Source organism: Phalacrocorax aristotelis, chromosome 2 (genome assembly GCF_949628215.1).
Source record: "Phalacrocorax aristotelis chromosome 2, bGulAri2.1, whole genome shotgun sequence".
Classification (NCBI taxonomy): domain Eukaryota; kingdom Metazoa; phylum Chordata; class Aves; order Suliformes; family Phalacrocoracidae; genus Phalacrocorax; species Phalacrocorax aristotelis.
In genome coordinates, this window is record NC_134277.1 from 100145927 (window position 1) to 100173189 (window position 27263).

The window sequence follows — 27263 nt, forward strand, 5'->3', positions numbered from 1 at the left end:
TCTTCCTTTCCCCCCCTCCAAGACCCAGGACTCTGTTTCAGGGTCAGCCTGGCATGGTGCTCAGCCTGGCACCATTAGTCCCTGCCCAGCAATACTGTGGGAGGTCCGGTCTCTCTCCATCATAGCTGTGCCTGGCATGGACCCAACTGGTTTGGATGCATTTCCTGGCTTGTCCTCAGACCTGTCTTGTCAGTATGGATGTGCCCGGCAATCACGGGACTGTGTGTGACCCTGGTTCTCCCAAGACCCAGATCCTGTCCCTGGCTCATGGATGGACTTCCCAGCTTTACCCTGGACCTGCCTTATCCCTATGAACTTGCCAGGAGGTCTAGCCTCGTGGCTGAAACTGGCTGTTTTCCCTGAGCATGTCCAGCTCCCCTCGCTGGGGCGCTGGCTGGTGAGGTCCCTTGTCTGGGACCTGTGTTACTGCACTCACATCCCCCTTCCTTAGGAAGCAGCCAGCCCGTGCCACTCCCCAACATTTGCTTCTTTTCTTTAAACCTGAATCCGTCCTTTCTGATAGAGACCACGAGAGTGTTGTAATTTGGTCCCATCTAGATTTTTTTTTTTACAGCCCATTTAGTCATTCTGTCTACTCTCTCACCATACTGGAAACTAAAGAAATTAATTTCTTCCTTGGCAATGCAAGTTCTTGGCTCCTCAAAACCCCTGTATTTCTTCCTTCACAGGTGCAGGGTCAGGGACTTTGTTGTTTGCCTCTCAAACATCACTGAATTTGATACAACAGCTAAGAGGTAGGCAAGTATTGCTGCCATCCACTTCACAGAAAAAAGATACAGCCAGACTTAGTAGCAAACTTCAAAATCTTATTTAGGTCATGTGAGCTGTATCACACAGCAGGTCTGGGAGAATGAAGGATAAAAAACAATTCTCTTGCATTCAGTCCATTGCCTGAAGCACAAGGACCCTCCTTTTCTTCCTGCAAATGCATCCCTTAGACATGATACAAACCCTTCATTTTTTGGAGCTTGCTGCTGGGTAAACATATTTGCACCCCAGTAATTTTTGAAGATGACCACACATAAATTTATTATGCGATAGTATGGTGAAATACTGATTTCATCTAGCTTTGACCGGAGAGCGGTGTAAAAGTGCTCTTCTTTTTTTTCTTATGTGAGTGAAGGAGTAGGGTTTCTAAGCAGTGGTTGGTGAAACCTTTCAGGTTTATTGATGATCAGGTCTGGTAATCCCTGTTTTGGGAAAATGAACTGTTGGTGTCTTTAAAGTGTGTACAATTTATATAAACAGACCTAGAGCTACAACCTTCATTTAATTGTTAACAAGGGACTAAACCACATGGAATTATACTGCTTCTGTATTGTAAACCTGTGCAAGGTTTACTTAGGAACTGTAGATCCCCACCAGAGCCTAATGCAGTTTTGTTACTACTTTCTACGGCAGTTTCCTCCAGTTGAAATGATCCTATTCTACACAATAAATAAGCAGAAGTATAGTATTATACAGTTTTCTTTACTCAGAGTTGGTGGAATGAAACAATTACTGCTGAGCTCTAAAAATGCTTGTACTGCTGGTGACACGCTTTCCAGGACTGCAAGCATCTGCTAAAACAAAACATGCAGAATTTTGTATTCTGAGTTTCAGAAATTTAATCCAAAATTGCAACATTTGCTCAAGAAATGGAGAGGCTTTGCAAATTGTGACATTGGACCTAAATCCGAATCAGAAGATTCTGTAGTTAAATTTATTTGAAAGAAGTGAAAAACTTCTGTAGGAATAAAACCAAAAGTTTCAATTCGTGAGATATTTAGCATATTTAGAAAGAAAGAAAGAAAAGAACTTGAAGATGGTGACAAAAAGATATGGAAATAGGTATCAAAGACTAGCAAATGTAGTGGAAATACCCCCCAGACCAGGCACAAAATGAGATTTGTCAGACTGGTGGCTATACCATTGAAAGGGGGGAAAAAAACCCATTAAGTCTTCTAAAAAAGCAATGTAAACCTTGTAAATTCTTATAAAGCTCCTAATACCTTGTTGTGATAGTGGGAAATAAACACCTTTCATTTGGCAAAATCTCCACAACAGATGCATCTGAAAAGCATCCAATATCTGATAGTGGCAGCAAAGAGAAAAGGTTTCCAAATTCTCTGGTACCAAATCTAATAAGGTGTGTCTTTTGGGAGGTTGATCAGTATTTCAGAGAAAAAGTCTAAGAGCTCTGAAGGCCACAGGGTAGTGGACTTTCAGCAGATCAGGCAGGGGGGTGTCAAAGAAATTTCTCAGAGGCTGAATTTAAATAAGTGTTGCTCAGAAGAAAAATATATGCAATTAAATACCTCAATTGCAAAGTTCATGAACAAGTTCTGAAGGGATGGAATGGCAGCAAGCGAGTAGACAGTCTGAAGTCTAATAAAATCTCAGCCTTGTGCCCTCCATTGAAGTTTATCTATACGTGTTAGTCAAACAATTTTTAATGTGTGTTTTAATAATTTTTCTCATGTTAATAATGGTCTAATTTGACTAAACTGTATTTGGTGAATCAGCTGTTTTCTATTCAGATCAGCTGAGTAACGTTAATATAGTCTCTCTCAGATTAAAAGAAAGACTAGAAATGGCTGCAGAAGAAAATTAAGAAAATATCAGAAAAGCAAACCTGCAACTAAAAAATTTCTTGTTTTACAGAAGAAGGTAGGACAGTATGGGGTAGAAGCATATGACCATTTGCGTGCCTTTGGAAAGTACAGTTCTGTTAGCTAAGGAAAAGTTTACTTTTTCTATGTAACTTATGATAGTTTTAGTGAGCTTTTGTACTAGGTAGAAGGATTTTGGACCTTAGCTAAACTATGACCAAGAGAGGTCTGTTTTCTTTTGCCATCACTGATGGTTTGTTTCAGAAAAGCAATTTATCTTTGTATCTAGAAAGACCTGTATCATAAGGAGCAGTTAATGGTGTTGCTGGAGCTAAAATATCAATGAATTTTACTAGTATACTAGCAGAAAAATGAGTAAGTACTGATCATTTTTTGCCAGTGAATACATTTTCACAGAATGCACTTAAAAACTTGTTATAGCATCAAAAAAGGATGAAGGGTGTAACTCAAATTTTGGTGGACTGACCATTCTGACTGTTGCTTCTGTATAATAAAATCATTTTGAAGAAAAAAATTACCTATGTCCACTTGTTTTAATCATTGTAAAAGGTTATAATGTAAAAACACGTCTTAGTAACTTTAGAGCATTGCTAAAAGAGATAGGGATAAGATGAAGCAGAGGCCATGAAGGAAGTAATTAAGGCAGCCAGTGTAGTAATTAATGATCTTCAGGAAATACTGCATTGGTCAACAAAGGAACTTGGCAAAACCAACCTAAAGGGAAGACCAAAAAGAATGCTGTTTGAGGATCAATTAATGCACTTTCTACTTTGCAGAAACCAGATTATGCTGATTTGTAATGAAGAAATTTGCAAAAGCACAAAGAGAGTTTAAAATTCCTCTTTTTTAAGCAAAAAAATGCGTTTCTATATAACAGTTAAAAAAAATACTGAAAAAAATAAGTTAGTTGCATGATAAATGTAAAAGCATGAAATACACTCAGCAGAACCACTAACGTACATAGATTGGGAGGGTGCTTACAAACATATATTAAAGAAAGGCTGAGGGATTACTGAAGAGATGAGTTTGTCTTGAAAGCAAAGCTGCCAGCAGAATTTAGAATTCCCACCTGTGACCCTTCATGTCTCAGTGCATCCCCTTGCTTTTACTGTATACTTAGGCATGAGTGTGACAGACTTTCAGCCCAGGAAATTTAGCAATAGCTGAGCCTTATTTTTGCATGGATAAAATGTCTTCTCAATATATAAACTTTATGGTTATTTCAGTTCAAATGAAGAAGTTCCTGCTCCTGAAGGACAGATACCACTTCCACTTCTTTCCTTGACCATGTCACTATATATCAAATATTTTCAGATTGTTCTGAATGGACTGTGTTTCTCTCTCAAAGGAGGTCAAGGAAAAGGAGTTAGGAGGGAGGTTTAAAATGCATAATTCCAACGACCCGTAGAGAGGATCAATGGAAAGTATCTGCATGTGATTTGTACCTTTCTAAATTTTCCTGTTTAATATCATATATATTTCTCTTCCACATATTTTCCCTGCTTGCATTTGAGATACCTGTTTTACACTGTGATTTGATTCTCCTATTTCTGATATAACAAACAAAGACAATCGGTGCAATGAATGTGATCATAATTTTATTAATTTAAAATTGGAGTGCCCCTCTCTTCATTTCAATCTGTAACCGTGTTATCTTCAGTTAAAATTAATTTTGCTCATCTATTAGGTATAGTAATGTGAAACTCTGGTTTTGCAGTCACGTGGCTGGAGGAAAACCAGCAGTGATTAAGACAGAAAATCTTGAAGTACTTACATGGAAAACCCCCTTACATTAGTAAACCAGATTTCTTTGTATGTTGTCTGGCTTCTTTGTGCTGTTAGGCACCTCAAAGAGGACAGAGTTTTGCCACTGTGAAAAAAAACAGGTGAGAAAATCTGTGATAGATGGTTGCTTGTGTTACCTTTAAGCAAACCATACTACTCACTGGCCCATGTAGCGAGACGCATGCTTTAAGAAGGGGGGGGCCACAGAGGAGTTAATTAAGCTTTACCAATCCCTAACTGACATAAGCTAAACTCTGCTGATTCATGCCAAGACCAGCTGACAGTGGTTTCAAATCAACCCTCAGCACTGAGAATATGTAGGAGTTTTCTTGATCAGCCTTTTCCCTTTATACAGTCTCAAACATCACTTTGGCTACAAGAAAGCTTTTGGTCTTAACAGCACTGGAAATACACAAGAATGGTCCATCCCCATGATGCAAAGCGGGAGCCCACTGAACTTTTTGTCACACATAGTGAAGCTCTTTACGTAGTACGCCTGTTGGTAGTAGATTATGGTGGTAAAAGGATAGTGTCTTGATCTGATTTTAGGCAAAACGGAAAAACAAAACGTGGGTGAATATATCATCGTTGAGATCACTGCTTGTCATTACAGTGATAAATATAGTCCATCTGCTTCCTCCTCACTGAGTCTCGGTTCACTGGTTTGCCTTTTTCTCAACTTCTGACAGGTGAGGAATGATCTGACTCGCGTCCTGTACGGTGAAGACATCGAAATCTCAGATACTGAGAGTTTCTCCAACGATCCTTGTACGAGTGTAAAGAAGCTTAAGGTATGTCCTGCTGTTTGAGGAATAAAGAGAAAGTGATGATTATGTCATGGCATTTGATTTATTTTTTTTCCTATGAAGAAGGCTAATAAAACAAAATTTGCAAAAGAATTATATACTACTACGTTCCATTGCATAGTAAGGTTAACAAATGGCATTTTGAGGGTCTAGTCCTGCTTAAATCAATGAATGTTCATGCATATAGTAAATTTTTTTTATCGATCCTGATAAGGACACAAAGTAAAGCAAGTTGTTGCTGACTTAATGTTTGTACCTAAAGCACCAGTCTTAGTGACATACATGTGAAAGCTCTTGAGATTTGGAAACAGAGCCCTTCTAAGGTAAACTACCATGCAGCAAAAGCATCGAGCATCTTTCCATTAGCTTCATTACACATTTTAGACTGAATTCTTTGCTTATGATCATCTGCATTATTTCATAAGAAACACAGAGGGGAAAAAAGGAAAAATAAATTTCATACCAGAATAATTTGCCATCCTTCTCTTATTATAATGATTTATTAGGTTCCCAGCATCTCATAAAATTAAAACTATATTTTAACATCACCATGTAATACAACCAACAATAAACTAGACTTAGGAGCTATGAATCCTAAACTGCATATGAACATGAAAAAAATGATTGAACAGCCGAGAGCAAGGACTTCTAAATGGTGAAGATCAAATCATTGGTGGCATCAAATATGTATGACAGGCAACCAAAGCCACAATCCTGCAAATAGTTAAATATGTGTAAAACAGGTTTTAAAAAGCCTAATAAACTGAATGGTATTCAAAAAAAACAAAAAGTGAAGCAAGGATATCAACCTGCATAAGACTAGGCCACTACTGAAGCTAGCTGGAAAAGGTCTAAAGCATGGTAAACTAAGTGTGCTTTGTTATTCCCATAGAGATGCAAGCCTGAATGTATAAAATATAAATAGGTAAAGGTTATGTTTATAGGAAGCCATTTGTCTCTGTCCAGTCTAAGCCAATTTGCATTTCCTACCTGGGGTTGACAAGACTCCAGTACATGTTGTCAGTAAAGTCCATATTTTCATAAACACTGTTTAAATTAATGAAATTAATTATTCTTCAATACAGAATTGAAATATCTGGTATGATTGGCAGAAATATATGCTCTACAGTTTTCCCAGCAACACCTTAATTTTTATTTCATTGACTCCAGCCTCTTTGAATCACAGTTGGAAGGTAAATTTAGGCTTAAGGATATCTTTAACACTCATTTTGTGTTCAGAGAAACAGGTGTTGGAGGATATGCATTTGTACATCAACTTAAATGTTTAAAAATTCTAAGCCCGCACAGGCAAATAGTATGAGCAATACAAAGCTTCCAACTTTCTTTATCTTGCACATAGGACAAAAAATATGTAATATATGAATTCCAATTCAATAAAACCATTTCCATCTGATTTCCCAAATACAACAGGTGTTTTGGATACTGACTGAACATGATCTCTCATTCTAATGGTCAAGTGAATGAAATTTTAAAATTCTGGGCCAGGAACAGGTTTGGATGCAGTCTTAATCTAAGTGAGTGACATGCACGCTAACATAGACATCACCAAGCTTTGCCAGTGTGTTATGATGGTGGGAGCTCACATCCTCTAGTTCACCTTCGCCATCAGTGATTCCATACCTAAGGTTAGAGGCTCATCTGTAGTTCTTCAAGTGGACAAGTAGAAGGCAGAGCATGTGGATACCTCTATGGACAAAGTTACCCAGCTTTGAGTAGATTTACTGATAACATCTTGACTGTCAGATACATGGTAGAGATTATGACAGAGAACCTGAGCTGTTCAATTTAGATATTTCATAAAAAGCCTGCCAAGACATTGACTTTTCCTGGCAGATGAGATATTGTAGCAATCCTTCTCTGGAAAGCTGCATAATACAACATTGTGGTGTTATTCATTAGAAATGAGACAGATTAAAATCTGATCGCAGAAGGGAAGCTCGGCAGGCAGAAAAAAAATAGCTGCCTGTTCCAGCATAATGTGCATCACTCAAACTCTGAAAAGGCTAAAGAGTGCCTCATATCTGAGGCTATTAGAAATGGCAGTGGAGGAGACAAGTTGTTCTTCATCCCTCAGTGGAGCATCTTAGATGTCTTGATCCTCAATGTCTTCAGGGTTTACACTACTCAGCTGTCAGCAGTGCCAGAGACACTTTATATTTAGTGGATGACTAATATCCTCACCTATAAGAAAGAAAGGAGCAAGAGACTTATTCATTTTTGAGGCTGTGCTATAGTCTTAATTTACAAAACATGTTTTTATCAAGAGTCCACCACAACTGTGGGTAAATGAAATGTAACTGGTCTTCATTTTCTTGTTTGAACTTTAGTCCATATGGGAACATATGTATTGCTTACTGAGGGGCAAAGTTTAAATGCTGATATTGCTACTCTAATCTCTGAGAAGAGTAGATATGACAGCTCACCATCTGGCAAATGGTCTAAACATTGGTCTTTTTATATAAGTGCAGTTTTGGGAGTTGCCTTCCCCCTGGGATGTTTTTAATCAACTCATAGATCACCTACCTAGTTCCATGAATTAAAAACTTTCCTATCAAATGCACTTTAGCTCCATGCAAGCAATTTACAACTCTATGAGAAAGAAAGAGTACTTGACACTTGCTGGGATCCGGTGGGTGACTTCTTTGATCCCTGCAAGAGAGTTACACTGTGTTAACTTGCATCAGTCCTGTGAAGGCTGATGTAAAGGAATAGAATATCCTTGCCAGGAAATCATACTGGTTGATAGTCAGTTAACAGTGTGAGTGAAGTGGGAAAAAAATTATGCCCCAGTAAGTGTCTGATGTATCTCTTTGCATGAGACTATAATGTGGACATATACTCTGACCCGTGAGCACTGAAATGAACTCAGCTCTGATAAACTTCAATGGAGACTTCACTATCCATCCAGATAAAATCTCTGCAACGGATGTGAACTATGACCAGTTGCGTGAATTTGAAGCTTCGGTGTCATGCAGGACAGAGCCAGCAGACCCAAGCCTGGCATCAAATAAATCTAGGCTTATTTACCATCTTGAATGCAATTCTTCAGGAACAAATATTGAAAAAAATGTGGAGGGGGATGCAGAAAACAGGGTTTGAGAGAAAGAGGCTTACTGATGAGTGTGTCCAGGAGAGTGCACAGAGGAATACTGTTATGTTATGCATGGAAGAGGAAAAGCTATTGTACAGACTTTCCTAAATTACTTCCTTCTACATGTGTTCTAATGTACAATTCTTTGGTTACCTGACTGCACACTAAATTTTCCACTCCTTTTAACTGCAAGCCATAAAACCCCCAGGCACTGCATCTCACAGCATCGTATTGATATCTGCATGGTTATAAACAGGAGGAATCTTTTATGATTTCCCATACATGACTAACAAACAAGAACTATATATTATGTTCTTCATGATGCAGCTTTATGAAGCTGGACAAAGAGAAAGATATTCAGCTATATATTCACTGTCAGCTTGACCCTGTAATCCCATACTGTCCATTTAACCCAGCAACATCCCTGTCTCATTTTGGATCTTCATCCCAGTCTGAACTTCCTTGCTTACCCAATGTTATGTTCTGCTTCTCTGATATCTCATCTCCCTCTGAGTACCTTTGTCTCAATTATTGTTCCATTTTCTTCTGGGCCTGCTTTTTGAGATTGCAGTTGCCCTAACAGTAACTATTTGTCAAGCTTCCTAGTTACCACACTCTTGAAAAGTTCTAATTCTCACTTCCAAGCTCCTTATTCATAGAATCATAGAATCGTTAAGGTTGGAAAAGACCCTTAAGATCATCGAGTCCAACTGCTAACCTATCACTGCCAAGCCCACCACTAAACCATATCCTCAAGCACCACGTCTACCCTTCTTTTAAATACCTCCAGAGATAGAGACTCGGCCACCTCCCTGGGCAGCCTGTTCCACTGTTTGACATTCCACTGTTTGACATTCAATGCTGGTCTTAAGCTTACTGCTACCTCCCCAGCTGTTTGCTCCATCTTTGCCTAAAAAGTGTAAGTACTCATTATCCACATTCCTTATTGGGTCTGTCTCTCCTTCACATATGCTCCTTTTTTCTCTCACTGGATTCTCCCTCCAGTCACTTACTTATTGACTTTCAGCATTATCTTGGATAATCTGTCTCTGGCCAGTACTGTGCATATGTGGATTGTGATTTTCACCACCCTTCAAAGGGTTAACACCTGGACAAATGTGGGGGAAAACTGGAGATTCATATTTCTGTCAGAGAAACCTTCTTTTTCTTAGCGTATTGCATATAAAAATACATGGAAAAGAACATTGTTACTTATTCTTTAATCGGTGGTAATAGAACATTCCTTTTGTTCTTCTTCAGTTAGTTTGTTGTTGGATGCTATCCAAATCTTTTAGTGAACACAGACACGTTAATGTCCTGCTTACTGTACTGAGTGTTTCAAAAACAGTAATTTATGTGTTAACATGGAAATTAATTACTTTAGGTAAAAGACCATTTGGGTATTGCATCTTGGCTCTATCATACATTCCGTGGATGACAGAATATCAGGGATTGTCAAGTTCTAGAGCCATAGCTGATCTTTGAACTTGGGCCTTGAAGCTTTCTAGTTGAACATCAGGGATATTTGACAACTTGGTTCAGATGTGGTTCTCACAGTTCACAGGTTTCCTTCTCTGGCATTGGAAGCTCAGCTCTTGCTGGCAGTGGAGATTCCTACCTGACAGAAAATCCAGCTTCCTGAAATCTTTAGTCAGATATTGAGATGGTCAGATATTCAGAACTGGGATTTGCTGACAGCTGGACAATTCAGAAAATACACCCATTTGCTTGGTGCCTGAACAAGAGGAGAGTATGTTTGAAAATAGGATTGACTGCCAGTATTAGAATGGGTGCTGGTCTATGCCTTGCGTGAAAAACGTTTTCAAGATTGGTTTCTTGAGTGCCCATTTCCTTGCATGCCTGGAGACGAAAGGAACTGTAGAGCCACATATTCCTGTGGCTGAATGCACAATATTTAGGTCTGAATACTATTGCCAAACTAATTGCACAGTAATATTAGTATAAGACAATCCTTGCAAGCAGTAACATTATTGAAATGGGATAGGATATTTCTGGGGAAAAATAGGATGAACTATACATTTCTTTTAGTGTTTTACAGTAAAAAAAGTAGTCACTGTGGGAAAAGTACTCTGATTTATCAGAAAAACAGGTGGAAGTAATGTCTTAAGGCATGATACCACATACCACAGGCACTACACCTTCAGTTTGAAGGTCGCTGCATAGCCAGTGGGCAGCATTCCTGCATGTGCACTATAAAGTTACTCTCTACACCCTGTCTACAGTCTCTGGTGCTCTAAAACTATGAGGCTTCACACGTTCTGTTTTCTAAAATTGGTTCTCATCATTTATAAAATGAAACGGATTTTATTCAATTTTAAGTTTAATAATTGAGTGCCGTGTCATTTATTTTTTAACCAAACTTTACTACTATTCTTTCAAATATGAAATCTGCATCTTTATGTTCAGAGAGGTCAAGCGATTCAGAGTTCCAAGAGTGACCAAAATTATTATATAATAATGGATGAAAGGATTTTTTTCTGCATAGTTCCTAAATCCATTTATTGTCCTTACACAACTGTAATACTATTGCTCTAATTGGTGTAATTTATTTGTTTAGTTTCATGTGACCTTGTTAGATTTGTTTACAAAGAATCTAATCCACTTCAATAAGTTTTATATTACTTTCTCAATCTGTGGGTAAACATAGAAATAAAGATAAGCAGGCTTACTGAAAATGCAAAGGTTCAGAATGAGCAAAGCATATTCTTGCTGACTTTAACCATGCTAAGAGTGATAATAATTTCATGCATTTAATTGCAGAAGCATTCGAGTATCTTTTTGCACTGTCCATCATAGTATTTTCTGCTGAACAGGAAATAAACATCAAAATTATCTAAACTGAAAAATCTTTGATAAATTGATTTAATTAAAACTGAAATGTTTTTCACCACTGAAATTCACACTGAATCATCCATCCCTTTTTTTCCTTGGAGAGGCAAAGAGCTATTAGTAATTCTAACCGTGTTCTATAAAAGAAATGAAAAACTAGATTTACTCAAGCTTTTGCTGAGAACTCAGCTCTTGAGTGAAACAAAAAGTAATATTAAGTCACAAAAATGTATCTGTTCTGTGCTTTATAGATTTTAGCAATTTTTCATGAGAAAAAAGCTAACCCAGTTCCTGAAGAAATGTTTCCCTGCATATGCTCCTGAATTTAGCAATATTTTCTTAATATGTTTCTAAGTATGAAAGTAAAATGATCTCTTTTGACTTCATCATAGATTCTTGAAATATGATGGTTTTTTTGAATGTGTGGAGGTGGAAGAGAGGAGGAGAGAGAGGATTGACAATGTGTTACAGTGACTGTAGAGAAGATGCTGTATGAGTAAAACCTTTAAAAATTACTAAAGCGGGCATAATATCAAGGCGTTTTATCTCACTTACAAATCTCCAGTCTCTCAATTTTACAGCATTAGTTCATGTAAGCAGTGAAAAGCATGTATTTTCAGCTGGTATTAATATGCAAAATTAAAAAAAAATTGTAAGGGATTAAAAGAATAGCCGATACTTTAGTGTTATTGAATAGTAACATTTGACAAGATAAACATTACAGTTTTATTCTCACTAGTGCTATTGCTTAATCTTTTTTTTTTTTTTCAAACACCTCAGCTGCTCTCACAGTATATCAAGTTCTTGAACTTACAGAAAATGGAACAGTTTTGAATTAATTTTGCTGTCTGCAGCTGTAATCTGTGCTAACTTTCCACACAATTTGAATGGCCAACTGAAGTGGTTTCTGGAAAGGCTGTGACTATTTAACTGCCACGTATTTTATTCAATCTGCAGGGTAATGATGTTCGGATAATCCTTGGCCAGTTTGATGAGGAAATGGCTGTGAAAGTTTTCTGCTGTGTAAGTAAATATATTTAATTGCATATCAGTATAAAGAATGTGTTCATTTGAATAAGAAATATATTTGAGCATAAACAATTATTCATGTGGTTCAGCTTTGTCAAGATTTATATCATCAAGAAAGGCTACACATGCTTAGATCCATTTCTGTTTCAATAAAATACTTTGTACTTGGATTCAGTGGAATTTAAGTGTGGACTACATGGTTAACTTCTTATTGCTTTCCTGTGGTGGAATTAAATGCCAGTCGAGCTTGTTCATTTCACTGCATGTCAGATCCAGGGAAATGCTTGTATATTTAGCAGCACATACAGAGAATTGCAAGATTGTAATCTTGTCCAAGAGTTGTGTTCTGGTGGTAATGTCTGCATGTATATGCTTTTGCATGCTTTGCTTTGAAAGAATAAGAAATTCAAGCACTTCCTATACATGCCAACTAAGCAACCCTAATAGTTTCTTCTACTCAAAATGTTGCTAATTTTAAAGTTGTCATTCACTTTTGACTGCAGTATGTTTTACATGATTTACATGAAAGCAAATTTTAGTTCATAAAAAATAAAATTTTTTTGAATAAAAGGAAATGTAGTAAGACCAGCATCCATAAAATTCACTATCCTCACCATTTGTTTGTGTGTGTGAATGTGCTGCAAACATATACAGCGTAATTGTTATCGAAAGTAGCAAGATTAAAATGTGATCTTCATTTGTACCTGCTCAAAAAAAACCCAACCAAACAGGCACATTTTAGTGGCCTAAATTTTGTACTGGTATTGAACTCTTAGTCTAAATAAATAGATTAATTCTGTATGAGCCAAGAACATAATAAATATAATGGAAGAATAATGATGGCATCAAAATTTCAGAGGGTGTTTTTTAGTGTTCATTTAGGGAGACAAAGTTACCTATCAAAGCAAAGAAAGGAAAGGCAGAAGTTCAAAATCTGAGTGCTACGTGTGCCTCAGCCACATATTGGCTCTTACTCAGCAGCTGTCCCAGTCGCTGGCAAAATGTGGAAAGGAGATTGTAGAGTATATTTGGAAGGAACAAAATCTGTTTGCATCCAAAAGCAAATGGAAAGCATTATTTTCTTTTTCATTCTTCTCATCTCTGATCAGTCTTTGTATATAGATCTTTTTGTTCTGGCATTTAAATTGGACTCACAGAGATAATCTCCCATTTTCCATTCCTGGAATAAAGAATGGTCCTTCTGCAGCCCAGCTCCTCCTCAGATCTCTTGCGGCTGGGCTGTTTCCCCAGCTGAGGGGTCCCAGTCAGAACTGTCTTCCAACCCAACGTCAGACAAGAGATTGGCCTTGCTTATGCCACTGCCCTTAGTATCTAGTTGCCTTCCTCTACAGTTCTTTTCAAAGTCCGCGTGCCTGTTCGCGATCAAAGTTCACGTGCCGCGAGGCCACTGAAGAAATCCAGAAGTCCTTGGAGGGGCAGCATGTTCCCTTGTACGCACCACTGTAGTCTGAAGGATTTCAGGTGGCTGATGTCTCTCTCACACGAATGCCCAGTGCAGCTTTCTGCAGCAGTGGTTTGGTATGAACATGGGAAGCATGTGTAACTCAGAGCAGTGTAGAGTAACAGCTGCTTCTAAAGTACGATAGTGTCAAAAATAATAAGATGGATTTTTCTGGAGCCTGGAGAAATCTGAAAGATCATGTATTTAGGCTTGTATAAATGTATTTATATATGAGAGATTCAGCAGGAGACTGAATGTAGGAGAGGGTCATTCAAAGTAGGTCATTAATGCACTACAGTATGTCAGTGAGCTTGTTATTAGACATAAAATATATTGTTGACTCATGCAATCCTACAGCATTGTTTCTATTTGTGTCTATTATTGTGTCTATGAGCACAATAATTGAGATATGTCAAGTTTTTTAACCGCCTTCCCCAGGTGTATCCTCAGACAGGTTTCGCTTGTGATTCTGTGATATATTCTGGAGCATGGTTGATGTCAGCCAGAGAAAGGCTTTAGGTTTGTTAAAGGAAGGTACCTTTGTACTAGTGCAAGTGTCTGTTTAGTTGTTTTGGTTTTTTTTTTATCCTGATTGTAGTTATAACCTGAGTATTATTTGCTAATGATTTATGTAGATGGGAAAACCTTTAAAGTCTTCCTCAGTTTTCTGTCTGGATTCAGCAATTATATGCTGTGAGGTTTCCTCAGGATATCCATGGGAATTTATATGCTCAGTTTAATTTTGCCTGCCTATTTCCTCCCCCTCCCTCCCAAACACACACACAAAAGATGCAGAGTACATAAAGATAAACGGACTAAAAGGTAGTCTAATTCAGTGGCAAACTTTAAAAACATGACAGGACTAATTCAAGCCAGAGTGAATGTTAGCAGGTGTTTCCTACAGTGATTTAAATAAGCTTAGCTCTTTATTGAACACCACTGTCAAAAGCAGTTAGCAATTTTAATTCTATGGGAAATCTTAGGTTTCTAATGTTGTTTTCACCTCAGTGGGATGACTGTGATATTTTTCATGGAATAGAAATTAGGGTATTTTGCTCAAAACTTAACACTCAACAATCAAAATGGTCAACTGTGTTGGATAGACATCTTTTTTTTTAATTTGAAATTGGTTTAATTGAAATTGAAATTGCATCTTCCCAATGAAAACGTCAGTTCTGCAGAAAATTTTTCCAATACATTATCTTTAAGCAATAGAGACAATGCAGTATAGCCAACAAGGCTGATACCTAGCTGATACAATGATCTGTCTGAAGACAATTTAACAAGAATACTATTATGCATAGGTCACTGCATGAGCTTTAGGTGTCTCTTTTAGTAAACATTTAATAATAACTAAAGCCAGGCTTAATCAGCACATTTGCTACAAAAGGACTGGACGGTGTTCTTTAGCTGATAGAGTTTTATCCTTGAGCCTCTCTTTTGGAATTAAAGGCGCTATTGGTTTTTAATGAGAAAAATAAAGGTCCACTGCAATTCAGAAGTCTACAGGCATTCTTGTAGGGGTGGGATATAGGGTGTGTCCCTGCTGTCATGTTGGAAACATGATGGAAATTCAATTGCAGTATGATTTTGCAGGCCCTTTTGAACAAAATTCTAGTAATTGTTTACTACACATAGAAAGATCTTTTACATAAATTTCTTTGTTTTAAATAAGTGTCTCTATATGGGTTCAAACAAGAATGACAAGTTTGGAAAAAAAAAATCAGGTTCACAATGGCAGAAGAAGTCCAGGACAGTTTCCTGGCTGCTTGACAGCAGCTCGGGATTGGCAGCCTAGGTAGGGTACATGTGAAAGGTTAGGGAAGACTTATGACAGTTGGATTTGATGATCCTGGAGGTCTTTTCCAACCTTAATGATTCTATGATTCTATGATTCCGTGACTACTTTATGCTGTTCTGATGAAACAAAGCACTTGTAGATATTCTTCACCTTACTTTTGTGTGCCAACAAATCTTACCTTCAAAACTAAAACCTGTAAGAACTGGTCTGCGTGAATTCAAACAGTTCAAGGAAGATCTGCATATTTCAAGGAAATATCTCTTTTAAGCATCAAAATCATCTCTGTTTAGCAAAATCAACAGGGAGGAAATGGTGGCAGAAAGAACTATTTTGAGAAAAGTCTTCTGGAACCCAAACACTAAAAACTGTGCTGTCACTAGAAAAGTGACTGCATGGTCATGCTGCTCAGCTGTGGAGGAGCTGATTTTGTTCCTCCTTCTTCTGCCTTCCCCAGATTACCCTTCAAACCCTACCATGCCACCAGGTCTTGAATGAAGAGTTGCCGGCTCTTAAAGTGTTTGGGTTTTGTTTTTTAAAGCAAAATGTAGATGTGTAACCAAATTCCTGCAGGAATGTGAAACTTTGAGTACAATGATCCCTTGTTTCCAGGATGGAATTTCTGGCTATTTTTAAACTTTCGATTTTCAGCCCGTATCCCAGCACGTTTACAGATACTGCATGAAACAGGCTCAAGTGCAAACAGAAAATTTCCAGCAGCTCCAGTTTCAGAATAGTTCATAACCAATGCTTTCCTTGCAACACACAATTTGATACTTTAATCTGTATAGAGCAGGGGAAGCTACTGATCATTGTCCTTCTCTAAAAGCGCTGTTCTGGGTTAATTTGTGTCCTCAGTGATTTGAAAACTGTCAAATAAAAGACACTATATCACTGAAAGGTCTTGAATGACCTCATTTTGTAATGGAAACTCTTTTAGACATCAGAAAGTGTTGCAGGATGGGATTGCTATTTTCCTCACAGGTGGACCTGGAATGCGGTATTGCCATAGCTGTAGGAAGAGTGGAGATGGGCAGGAGTGCAAAAGCAGATGTGTTTCTGGAAGGGTGCAATTAAGGAGTGAGAGACAGACAAGTAATTTATGTGAATTGTGGAATAAGTAAGATATGAGATGCAAGGTGCGGGGTCTCAGACAGGAGTGTTTTTAAGCAGCACTGTATACAAATACACAAAATTTTAATTTGGCTGAACAAAAGCTCCTGTGACAAGGGGCCAAACAAATCTGCTTTGTGCACAATGCATTTATGAACCAAGTTGACACCATTATAATAGCCTTCACAGATTTAAAGCTCACTTTTAATTTGGGTATTAATGTATTTAGGAGGCTCTCCTATTTTGCATTTTTTGCTATTCATCTTTATTCTTCTGATAGTCTTCTGGTATGATCTTTGGGATACTTTTCAAAACAGTTATGTTCTGAATGACTAATATCTCCTGTTTGCATTCTCATAATTTCCTCCTTCTGTAACATTTTCAGCGAAGATATAGCAGTGTTCCAGTTAAGAACTCTAAGGTTGCACCATGTAGTTCTAAAATTTGCAGTTTTTATCTTGTAAGTATGTCTTGTATCTCCAGTATTGCTTATATTAGGAGGCAAAGAAGCTTGAAACCTGCTGTTTTGAAATGGAGTCTGACTAAAATGTCAAAAGAAAAAAATCTAGGTACAAGACAGTGAGAGAAACATCTGAGATAAAATTTGCTAATTTTATCCTAGAACATTATTCCACACAATGGAATAGAATATCTGTCATCAATAGGCCAGCTTTTAGGCACAACAGCATATGTGCCTGATCTTCTGTTTCCTGTTACATGTATCTGCTGTGTATTGTAAGGAAATAACCATCATCTCAGTATGTTGGAGTACATTGGGCTGAATTTAGTATTCAAACCATGTAGAATTTCACACGAAGAAATTTCTTCATGAAAAAAAGAAATCACTGAGATTTGCTTGCTTTATCAATTTACTATTGATTCATGCTCCTCAGAAGAAACTGCTTACTTAATGTCCCTGTGGTCTCTGTTTTAGCACAGTCACATAATCCATATTTGCAATATTGAGATTTGATGGTGCCTAGGATCCAAGCTTTCTTGTTTAGCCTTATCCTGTTTTATGTGGTCTTTAGGACGATATTAGGATGATAATAATTTAGCTTAAACATGGTAGCATGCTGGACCTACCACTCATCTTACAGTTGCGTTATGGAGAATTTTTTATGCAAATCCTCTGCCTCCTGCCAGTGTTCCTCTTTATCTCCCCTGATTTTAGAATCCAGTATTTTATTTTTCTGTTTTTGAATAAATGGTCTATTGAAAGCAAAATAGGTTTTAGTATATTCTTTTCTCATTACCTGAATTTTAAAGACAGGAACTTCAAGAAAGGAGCCTTCATTGTTAGCAAGTAATTGTTCTAAACTGTTCAAAATACTTGTGTATCCTTCAATTATGCCATAATTTCATTAATAATGGGGAAAAATATGAACAGAAAACAATTACTTTTATGTTCAATATGTCTATTTCAATGTCTGTTAGCCTTTCTGCTTTTCTTTTTTTGTAGGCTTATGAGGAAGAAATGTATGGCAGCAAGTACCAGTGGATTATTCCGGGGTGGTATGAAAACCTTTGGTGGGAATCCTGGATTAATTCCTCACAATGTCTCAGCAAAAATCTTCTTGCAGCCATGGAAGGTTATATTGGAGTAGATTTCGAACCTCTCAGCTCAAAAATGATAAAGACCATATCAGGAAGGGTTAGTATTTTTCCTCCAAGTAGTTTATTATGCAATCAGTTGTCTTGCCAGTGTCTTGACACAGCAAAGCACGGGGGAAGGGGGCGAAGCTAAAGGGTTCTTCTGCAAAGAGAGCTGGCAGTCATCATGGTTATTCTCATCTCTCCACTGGTTTGCAATTTTTAAATATTTAAAAATCAATTCCAGTGTCCACAGGATAAGGAAGCAGTAAAGTTCCTTGCTTCAAATCTGTCCTGTTTCCCCTCTATGAATATTACAGTTCAATGTACAGTAAAGCTTGAATTATAGTATGCAGTATCACATGCTGTGTCGTGCCAAGTTAAATAGATGAGCACAGAAACAGAAAACTTTTATGTTTAACCCCAGTCCTGCAAATGGCCAATTTCACTGATGATTTGTGCCTTTCAGAACTAGGGGCGGGGCTTGCTTTTATTATGTAAATATGTAGCATTTCCGTAAAGTATATAACATTTTCTCACTGAACAAATGCGTGCAAACTCTGGCCAATGAATAAGCATGCTGATTTTGCTGCTTTTCATCTTTGTTCATCTGTCTTTCATGCCTTGCTGAGTAAGCATGAAAGGCAATTTTACAAAAAGGCAACTCATCATGAGATAGTACACCATAAAGAGCATACTAAACTTGTAAAACATAGACAAATTGCCACTCAAATAAATTTACATTAAGCAAATAATTGCTCAAGTAAAGGTTATTTGATTTGCATTATCCTAAACAGTTTAATCAACCACTAATTTGCAGGGATACAGACTTAATCTCTGTTCTAGTATTATGGCTCGCCAGTATGGTGGTGGCTTTGGTTGAACTGAAGCCTTTTGTTTGAAAGCAAAAGAAAGCAAGTTGTCCTTCATACAGAGAAGCAGAACAACTGCTTTTCAGTCTCTCTGTCTCCTTGATCTCCCACCCAGTCGCACCATCAGTCCTGTAAATCAGGCAGCATATGTTTCTTCCTTAATGCTTGTTTTGGCAGTGTTTTCTGTATTAGTGATGCATGCCTCTAATTGGAGATTGCGGTTTGAGGTGTAGGTTTGGTCCCAAATCTGTAAAATGTTAAGTATTGAAGTAAACCTGAAGTTTTTCTCCTCCACAGACTCCACAGCAATATGAAAAGGAATACAATGCTAAGCGCGGTGATGGACAATCCAGCAAATTTCATGGTTATGCCTATGATGGAATATGGGTGATTGCCAAGACTCTGCAGCGGGCAATGAAGTATCTCAATACCACCAACAAGCACCAAAAAATTGAAGATTTTAACTATACGAATCACAAACTTGGCAAAATTTTTCTGGATGCTATGAATGAAACCAACTTCTTTGGAGTAACGGTAAGTCTCAACCAGATACTTGCTGGGGTGGAGGAGGCTTGTGATTTTAAGTCAGTAGCTGAAGCAAGCATTAAATTTTAAATACTCTTGAAAAAGAAACACGGTTTTGTATTTCTTATATCTTCAGAGCCTCCACAGTTCTACTCTGTCTTAAAAATTAATGCTGTTGCCTTGAGACTTTTGCTCATTACCTGCCTTCTGATGCCAAGTGATGTCACTGTACAGTTCCTTGGTTATCAGATTTTTAAGCAAGGATGTAGTCTGAATTAACCACTCAGAGTGGTCTCAAGGGAACTGCAAGCATTGTAAGCTGCAGTGACCTTTTAAGTGACTGTTTTAGCAGTTGAGGAGTAGCCGGAATGTGATCTGAAAATACCTCCTATTTCCCTCCATCATTTATTTTTGATAATAGGTTATAGTACACTAAGGTCTCCAACTCCAGTGCTGTACATCCTCGATATTCTTACAACATACTTCAGTTGCCATTTAAGTTTATTTATAATTTTTTTCACAGTCAAGTACAAAGCATGCTGACTATAACATAAGAAGAACTGGTCACTTGTAGTAATAACCTCATTCTGTTTTCAATTGCACCATTGCAAAGAGCATCTTTCTTTATGCTTTCTGTGAATATGATATCAGAAACACTGTCATGTCATAAATAGTAAACCCCTTTACCCAATTTTCATTTTCTTTGAAATTATTTATAGTAAACGACAAAAAATATAATAACTGTTGAGTGATGTTTTCGTGAAATTTTTTAAACAATTTTGAAAAGACTTGCTGGGAGTGAAGCTAGTTCCTGATTACACAGAATGTCAGTATTTTGGTTTTCTGTTCTTTTATTGACCCTTTTTTTTCCTAGGAGACAACATTTAGAAAACAGTTTAGGCTATTGCCCAAAGACTTGACAGGACTAATCCTCTTTTGCTGTGCATCAGCAGCTCAGTACATAGATGTTACTTATTCTAATTCTACTGTCAGAAATCTATTGGAAAGAAAATGATAGGTATTCCTTAAACATTCCTGAAGGTTCTGGTCTTTTTCTGCACTTTTTTTTTTCTTTTAACAAAATGGTTCCTTCTGCTATTTTTCTTCAAGCTTATCTGACTTATAGTCATGTTGATTACCATATAATTTCCTCGTGTATTTTGAATATAGAGAAGGGAAACATATATTTGGTGTTTTGTTAGAAAACAGTAATATAGTGATATGCTACACTTCTTCAAAGTGTACTGTTTCACAGGTACAAAAGAACTTTGTGAGGAGAAATGCGATACAAACAAAAAAAGACCTGCAGGGATGTTCCTACAGTTTTATTAATCTGAATGTCCTAATTCTGCATTCAGATCCCCTGATGTTGGCCATTTTGAAATCGAGTAAGGCATCGTGTGGTTAGAATGGTCCATTCTTTCCAACCAGCTTTCAGGATAGAAGTCCTTTTGATTTCAGACTAGGTTGGCTTTCATGCTTTACATTTTTTCTAATTCCTTGCTTATCGGAACACTTCTTTTTTAATGGAAAAGTTATTGAAACAAAAAAAGTCTTAAACTCCAAAGGATTTTGGACACTTTTCCCCACCTTTCTTAATCCACATAAAGCCAGTTTTGTGAAGTGAATGCAACCCTGCCACCCTAATGGTTTATAAACTGCCGAGCGCCTGTTCCCTTGCTAAATATGTCCCTCTTTTCAAATAGTACACTCTCTGATAACCTAAGTTCATAAAATGAAAAGTAAAAAACCAAATACTCACACTATTTTGACACAGTTTAGATGTCTGAGGAGTCCCCTTATGTAACTGGTAGAGCCACTGGAGGTAATTTAGAGTTGGAGAATCTGCTGAGGTCTCTGTTGAAGTGTTACTACTTTGAATCAGTACAGAGGGATAAAATGATGGGAAACAAAATATATATCTGGGATGTGTATATATCTGACTGTCAATTATACAGAAGCTTATAGCATACTACCTATAACATGCCCTTCATGTATGTGTGAAAGCCAAAGAGAATTTTCCACAAAGCTGGAATAATTCTCCCAAAGCAAGATTGTTTGCCTAAAGGATTAAAAAAAAAAAAAAAAGAAGAAGAAAGTTTCACTTTATTTTGTGTAATAGTACCATAGTATAACTTGTAGGCTTGATACTTAGTGAAGAATTAGCGATCTCAGGACACTGAATCATATTTAGTGCATACTGAATCAAGATCCATCTGGAAAATAGAAGGATTTTGGTTTAGTCATTTTTTTACTTTTTTTTTTTCTCTTTGTAAAGACTATGGATGGTTACATAGTACCTTATAACTACAGCAATGTTTATATTTGTTAGCAAAAAATGTTGGTTATACTTGGAAAGATATTAAATACACATTTGTTCTCAGCATGGTAAAAGTTTGTATTGGTTCCATGGGGTAGCCAGGTGGTGGGAAAATGCAATGAGTGTTGGAGATAACTTCAATTTATTTTTTATGCAAAACATGGCATTATTTTTAAAAATGCTTTCTTCTAATTTTCTAATCATTTTACCTCTGTCACTGATGTGATGTCATGATTGTTACCATTCTCCCTGCTTTATGCCTGAAGTCCTGTAACTGCTGCTTGAGTTTATTGCTATTATCTGTGATTATAAATCAGGCTTCAGAATTATTAGTTTATTTCTCATCCTTATGGCCTTCTGTTATTTGTGTGTAATGAAAAAAGAATTACAGTGGAGGAGAGAGAAAATTAAACACAATGTTGTCTTTCCTTTTATGTCAGCCAGAGACTCTAGCACAGTAGGATAAAATTCCATCACAGTAGCTGCTGCACAATTGAAACCACAGCCATGAAATAGCTTTCAAGTCTGTCCCTGGCATCCTGCATTTGAATGGATCCAGTCATGTTTCATAACTGGAAAAATGCTTATTGATATGAAATTCATTTTGTATTTTGATGCTGATTACTTCTGAATATCGATTTTAGCAGCTTGCCTCCACTTTACAGGCTTCAGTAGCCACTGTGCTGTTCAGGAATCTTAGACATACAGGAGGCGTTAGCTTCAGAATAGGAACAGGGAGAAAGTGTTTATTTCATGTCATCCTGGAAAAATCACATACTCTAATTCTGTTAAATTAAGGAATAGGTTGGTCTTTGGCAGGGAATCAGCTGGAATTAGTGTGGACTTCAGCAGAGTGAAGTTATGCTTAATATGGGGGTCTAACGAGTATTTCTGTAGTGGCATTGATAAATGCAGTTAATCTGCATGAACAGTTCTGAATTAAGCCTCCAGAGCTGTTTATTCCTGGAGTAAAATTTTCTTTTTTGGCATGGCTGAGGTAGGGCACATAATAAAAGTATTGGGGGGAGGGCAGAAATTTTAATAAAGTAGCTTCTTGTTAATCTGGAATAGTGCTTTAAAAGTACATTTAATTTTATAAAGGGGAGTGGGGGTGTGGAGGTTTAGTGTGCAGTGGAATACCTAACACTATAGAGATATCTGTTCCTGCGAAATGCTTTTGAATGTTCTGTTGAATTTGGTTTGATGTTAATTTTGAGCATTTGAAAATTTGAATTTGGCCGTTATCCATTATTGGGTGATTTGAAGAAGTTCAATAAGCTAGCAAAATGCACAGTCAAGAAGCTGTATGTATGTATATATGCACACACACACACACGCATGTGCTCACAACCCCACCTGACTGTTGGCAGATCTGGTTTTGCAACACCTGACCCCAAGGGTTATGAATGCGAACTACTCTGAACTTAATGCCTTGTGTTTCCTTTTGATTTTTCAGAACTTGCTTCCTGTTACAGGGTTTCTTGTGTAGCACAAGAAAGAAAAATACTTGGGGTCTGGCTGTGCACAAGACCTCCTACATCTCTATTTGGTTTTCCTGAACCTTGAATCTGAGCTTCCCCCAGTGGAGATAAATGTGGTGAATCTCTTACTTCCTTACTCCCTCCTGACTTCCAGTGCATTATCCAACACTGATGAGCAACTGAGAGTGGTACAGTGGGTTGGTGAAATAATTTGCTCTCTATATGGCCAATTCATTTAGGGGGCTCCTCAAAATAGAGAGACGCTAAAGGAAGCCATCAGGAAGTTTGCATAGAGTCATAAATAATGTTTGTTCATTAGGAAAAATTCAGTGGAAATGTTTTCATCTGCCAACAGTGTAAAACAGCATACAGAAGGAAATCCTAACTTTTTAAAGGAGAACTGAGATTAACCGTGACATTTCAAGATTAGCCCTCAAACTAATCAGCAGCTGACGTTTTAATAGATATAGTAGGTGGCAAATAAAAAAGGCTTTAGACTAAAGTTGCAGAACACTTACTATGGCATCTGTCATTCTAATACAAGGATATTTGATGAAAATAAATGAACAACATACATTTACGTAAAAGCTAGTGAAATATTTCCTAAGATCTGGCTAACACCTCTTAGCTTGCTCTGCTCTGTATTTAATTATGCCTGTATCTAGACAGCGTTTAATGTAATACATAATATGCCCTGGAAGATGCCTTGTTGCTGCTTTGGGTACAATGAGTGGAAGTCCCTACAAATAATAAACAAAGTGTGCTCTAGTGAAGGTGATTGCGCTGGCTCAATGGTGGTGCAGGCTTCTGCTTTGCAGGGCAGCTCTCCCTCAAGCTTCTGAAGAAACAAAGCACATTTCAGTAGTTCCACCACCCTGTTTTTTCTGGTGTGTGCGTTGTTCTGTAGCTTCCTGCTTCAAATCCACCTTTGTTTTATCTTTTTTTGGTGGTATATTCTTTTGCTCTGGTTTTCTTTTCTGTATTCTTTGAAGTTCAATGGCGAAAGACTAATGAAAAAATAAAATTTACCGAATCTGGAAGCTCTGTCCTGCTTCATGTAAGCAGTTAAGCCGGGAGATGGTATCAGTGGTCTTAAAGGGAGTTTTCAAAACAGTTTCTTCCTCTGCCAGCTGGTTGTATCAGAGGGTGGTATAAAGAGCCATTTGAAAAAAAAGAAGATACCGGAAGAGGGGACAGCCTATACATGTGGACAAGCAACATAGGAACTACAGATTCTGGTATCTCTTGCACAAGTAGAGATAGTTTTCCCGCATGGTTAGATGGCCTTTTGTGTTCTATTTAGACAGAAGTACTAGGTAGGTAAAGTGTTCCTTTGCCACCCCTCCAGCACGTGGGAGAAAAAGATGGAAAAATGTTATATACCTTCTTGCATGATGGTAAAGCCCTGTGCCTCGCTCCACCAAGTTTTTTTTTTTTTACAAGAGACAGGAAATATTGGTCATATGCCTACTGAAAAAGGGTGATAGGATAAAATCTTACAGACACTTATGTAGAAGTGGTCCTCTTGCAGTAAGTGTACCAATGAGATACCATCTCTGAAAAAATAATAGAAAGCCTGGAGTAGCTCCATCCACCTCTACTGTGTCTTCAAACTATGCCAGTGTCTTATGATCAAAGGCAGATGATGCATCAGTGTGGACATCTGGTGATGATCCCATACCAGCAAGAGAATATCCATGTCTCCCATCTTCATATACAAGCCTGTGGAAAAGAGTTAAGGATTTGCAATATATGCTATAATAACTGTTTTGACAGAGTGTCTCCTGCAATTTTAATCCAAAATTGAAAATGTGATGCAAGGTGTGTGGTGTTGATGATGTTGCAAATTTCCAATTTTGTGTTTGGGAAATTTAGCTGTTTCTTTCACTGAAACGGCAGCTGTAACCTCCCAAAGAAAGACTAGAACATTGCTGTTAAGGGAGGTGCAGAAGGAAAGTGAAGCATGATGAAGAAGGGAGAATCTCAGGTGCTTTAATTGTCCTGGGACCTGATGCAGTTCTTGGCAGATGTGCTAGCACATAATGTGTCAGTTAATACAGTAGTCTAGCAAACAACTGTCTTGAATGTTATGATTACATAGCACAGGTTAAAATTATTTCAAGCCCCTTTCAAGTACTATTGCCTGTAAAGGAATCAAGGAATCATAGAATCATAATGGTTGGAAAAGACCTCTAAGATAATCAAGTTCAACTGTCAATGCAACACCCCCATGCCTCCAAAACCATGCCCAGTAGTGCCACGTCTACACATTTGTTGAACACCTCCAGGGATGGTGACTTCACCACCTCCCTGGGAAGCCTGTTCCAATGCCTGACAACCCTTTTGGTGTAGAAATTTTTCCTAATATCCAATCTAAACCTCCCCTGATGCAGCTTGAGGCCATTTCCTCTCATCCTGTCGCTAGTGACTTGGGAGAAGAGACCAACACCCACCTCGCTACAACCTCCTTTCAGGTAGTTGTAGAGAGCAATAAGGTCTCTCCTCAGCCTCCACCTCTCCAGGCTAAACAACCCCAGATCCCTCAACCGCTCCTCATAAGACCTGCTCTCCAGACCCTTCACCAGCTTCGTTGCCCTTCTCTGGACATGCTCCAGCAGCTCAATGTCCTTCTTGTAGTGAGGGGCCCAAAACTGAACACAGTATTTGAGGTGTGGCCTCACCAGTGCCGAGTACAGGGGCACAATCACTGCCCTGCTCCTGCTGGCCACACTATTCCTGATACAAGCCAGGACGCTGTTGGCCTTCTTGCCCACCTGGGCACACTGCTGGCTCACGTTCAGCTGGCTGCCAACCAACACCCCCAGGTCCTTTTCCTCCAGGCAGCTCTCCAGCCACTCTTCCCCAAGCCTGGAGCGTTGCATGGGGTGGTTGTGACCCAAGTGCAGGACCTGGCACTTGGCCATTGTTAAACGGAAGGCCTCTGCTTCCCCAAGAGAGCAATGTCTTGAGTGCAGAGGGGACAGACGAAACATCAGCAGGGTCTGAGATCTGGATGGAGAGGCCCTGAGAGAGGAATTCAATCCATACCTTTGCCCTTACCCACCCCACACCTTTTTCTTAACAACAATGAGTCTGAAAAGGAAGGCTGCAGGAAAACATGTATTTAGGACAATATAATGGGAAAGGAAAAGATTTCCTGGAAGGCTTTCTCATAATCTGCATCATTGAGCAGTTCTGAGTTTCTAGTCTCCAGTGCGTCTTGCACTTGCTTTGATTAAACTCTGTAGAGTTCAAAGAACATCTTCTCACCTGACTGTGTTTTTCTTGAAACTGATTTTACTGTCCTCATTGAAGAGCAGTTCACTAACAGATTATATCCATTCTATACGAATATGTCCGGATATAGGCATATATGTATGGGCCATGTGTTTACAAGATGGGCCATGTAAGTGTTTACTAGATGGAGCGTGATGGTCCTGAAGAGCCAGCTAGGCTCTCTTACGGTTACCTGGCAGATGGTGTGTGAACCAAACAAGTACGGGCTGGCACGGGCACAGCTGAACTGTACTTCCAGGTGAGTTTTTGCAGATGATGCAGTGACAAATAGGCAAATATCTATGAATTATGAACCTTCCAGAGTAACAGTGTTTTTCAGTGATATAGTTATTCCTGCATTTGTGTTGCTAAGAGAAGGAAAAAAGATGTATGGCAAATTTAGGGACGCTACTGCTGCTATCTGCTATGCCTCCATTTGAAATGACAGGCAAAGACATCTTCCATGGATACTTCCAAGCCCTCAGCTGCCCAGTGGCTGGGGATGGAATTCACCATAGAACAGTCTTCAGCTGCAGCACATTCTCTCAGTATGCATGGTGGTTGGAACAGCAAGATTAGTTATCCTGCATCAGCCTCAGTCTGCAAAC

At 38.2% G+C, this 27263-nt stretch overlaps 1 protein-coding gene across 1 annotated transcript in view; it reads left to right on the forward strand.

Annotated features, from left to right (window-relative positions):
* The window catches only part of GABBR2 (gamma-aminobutyric acid type B receptor subunit 2), a 491071-nt gene that overhangs the window by 225449 nt on the left and 238359 nt on the right, over window positions 1-27263 (forward strand). The window contains exons 4-7 of the mRNA XM_075084470.1: window positions 5108-5209; window positions 12144-12209; window positions 18051-18242; window positions 19351-19587. Coding sequence (XP_074940571.1) covers window positions 5108-5209; window positions 12144-12209; window positions 18051-18242; window positions 19351-19587 — 597 coding nt within the window. The remainder of the gene's footprint in view (window positions 1-5107; window positions 5210-12143; window positions 12210-18050; window positions 18243-19350; window positions 19588-27263) is intronic.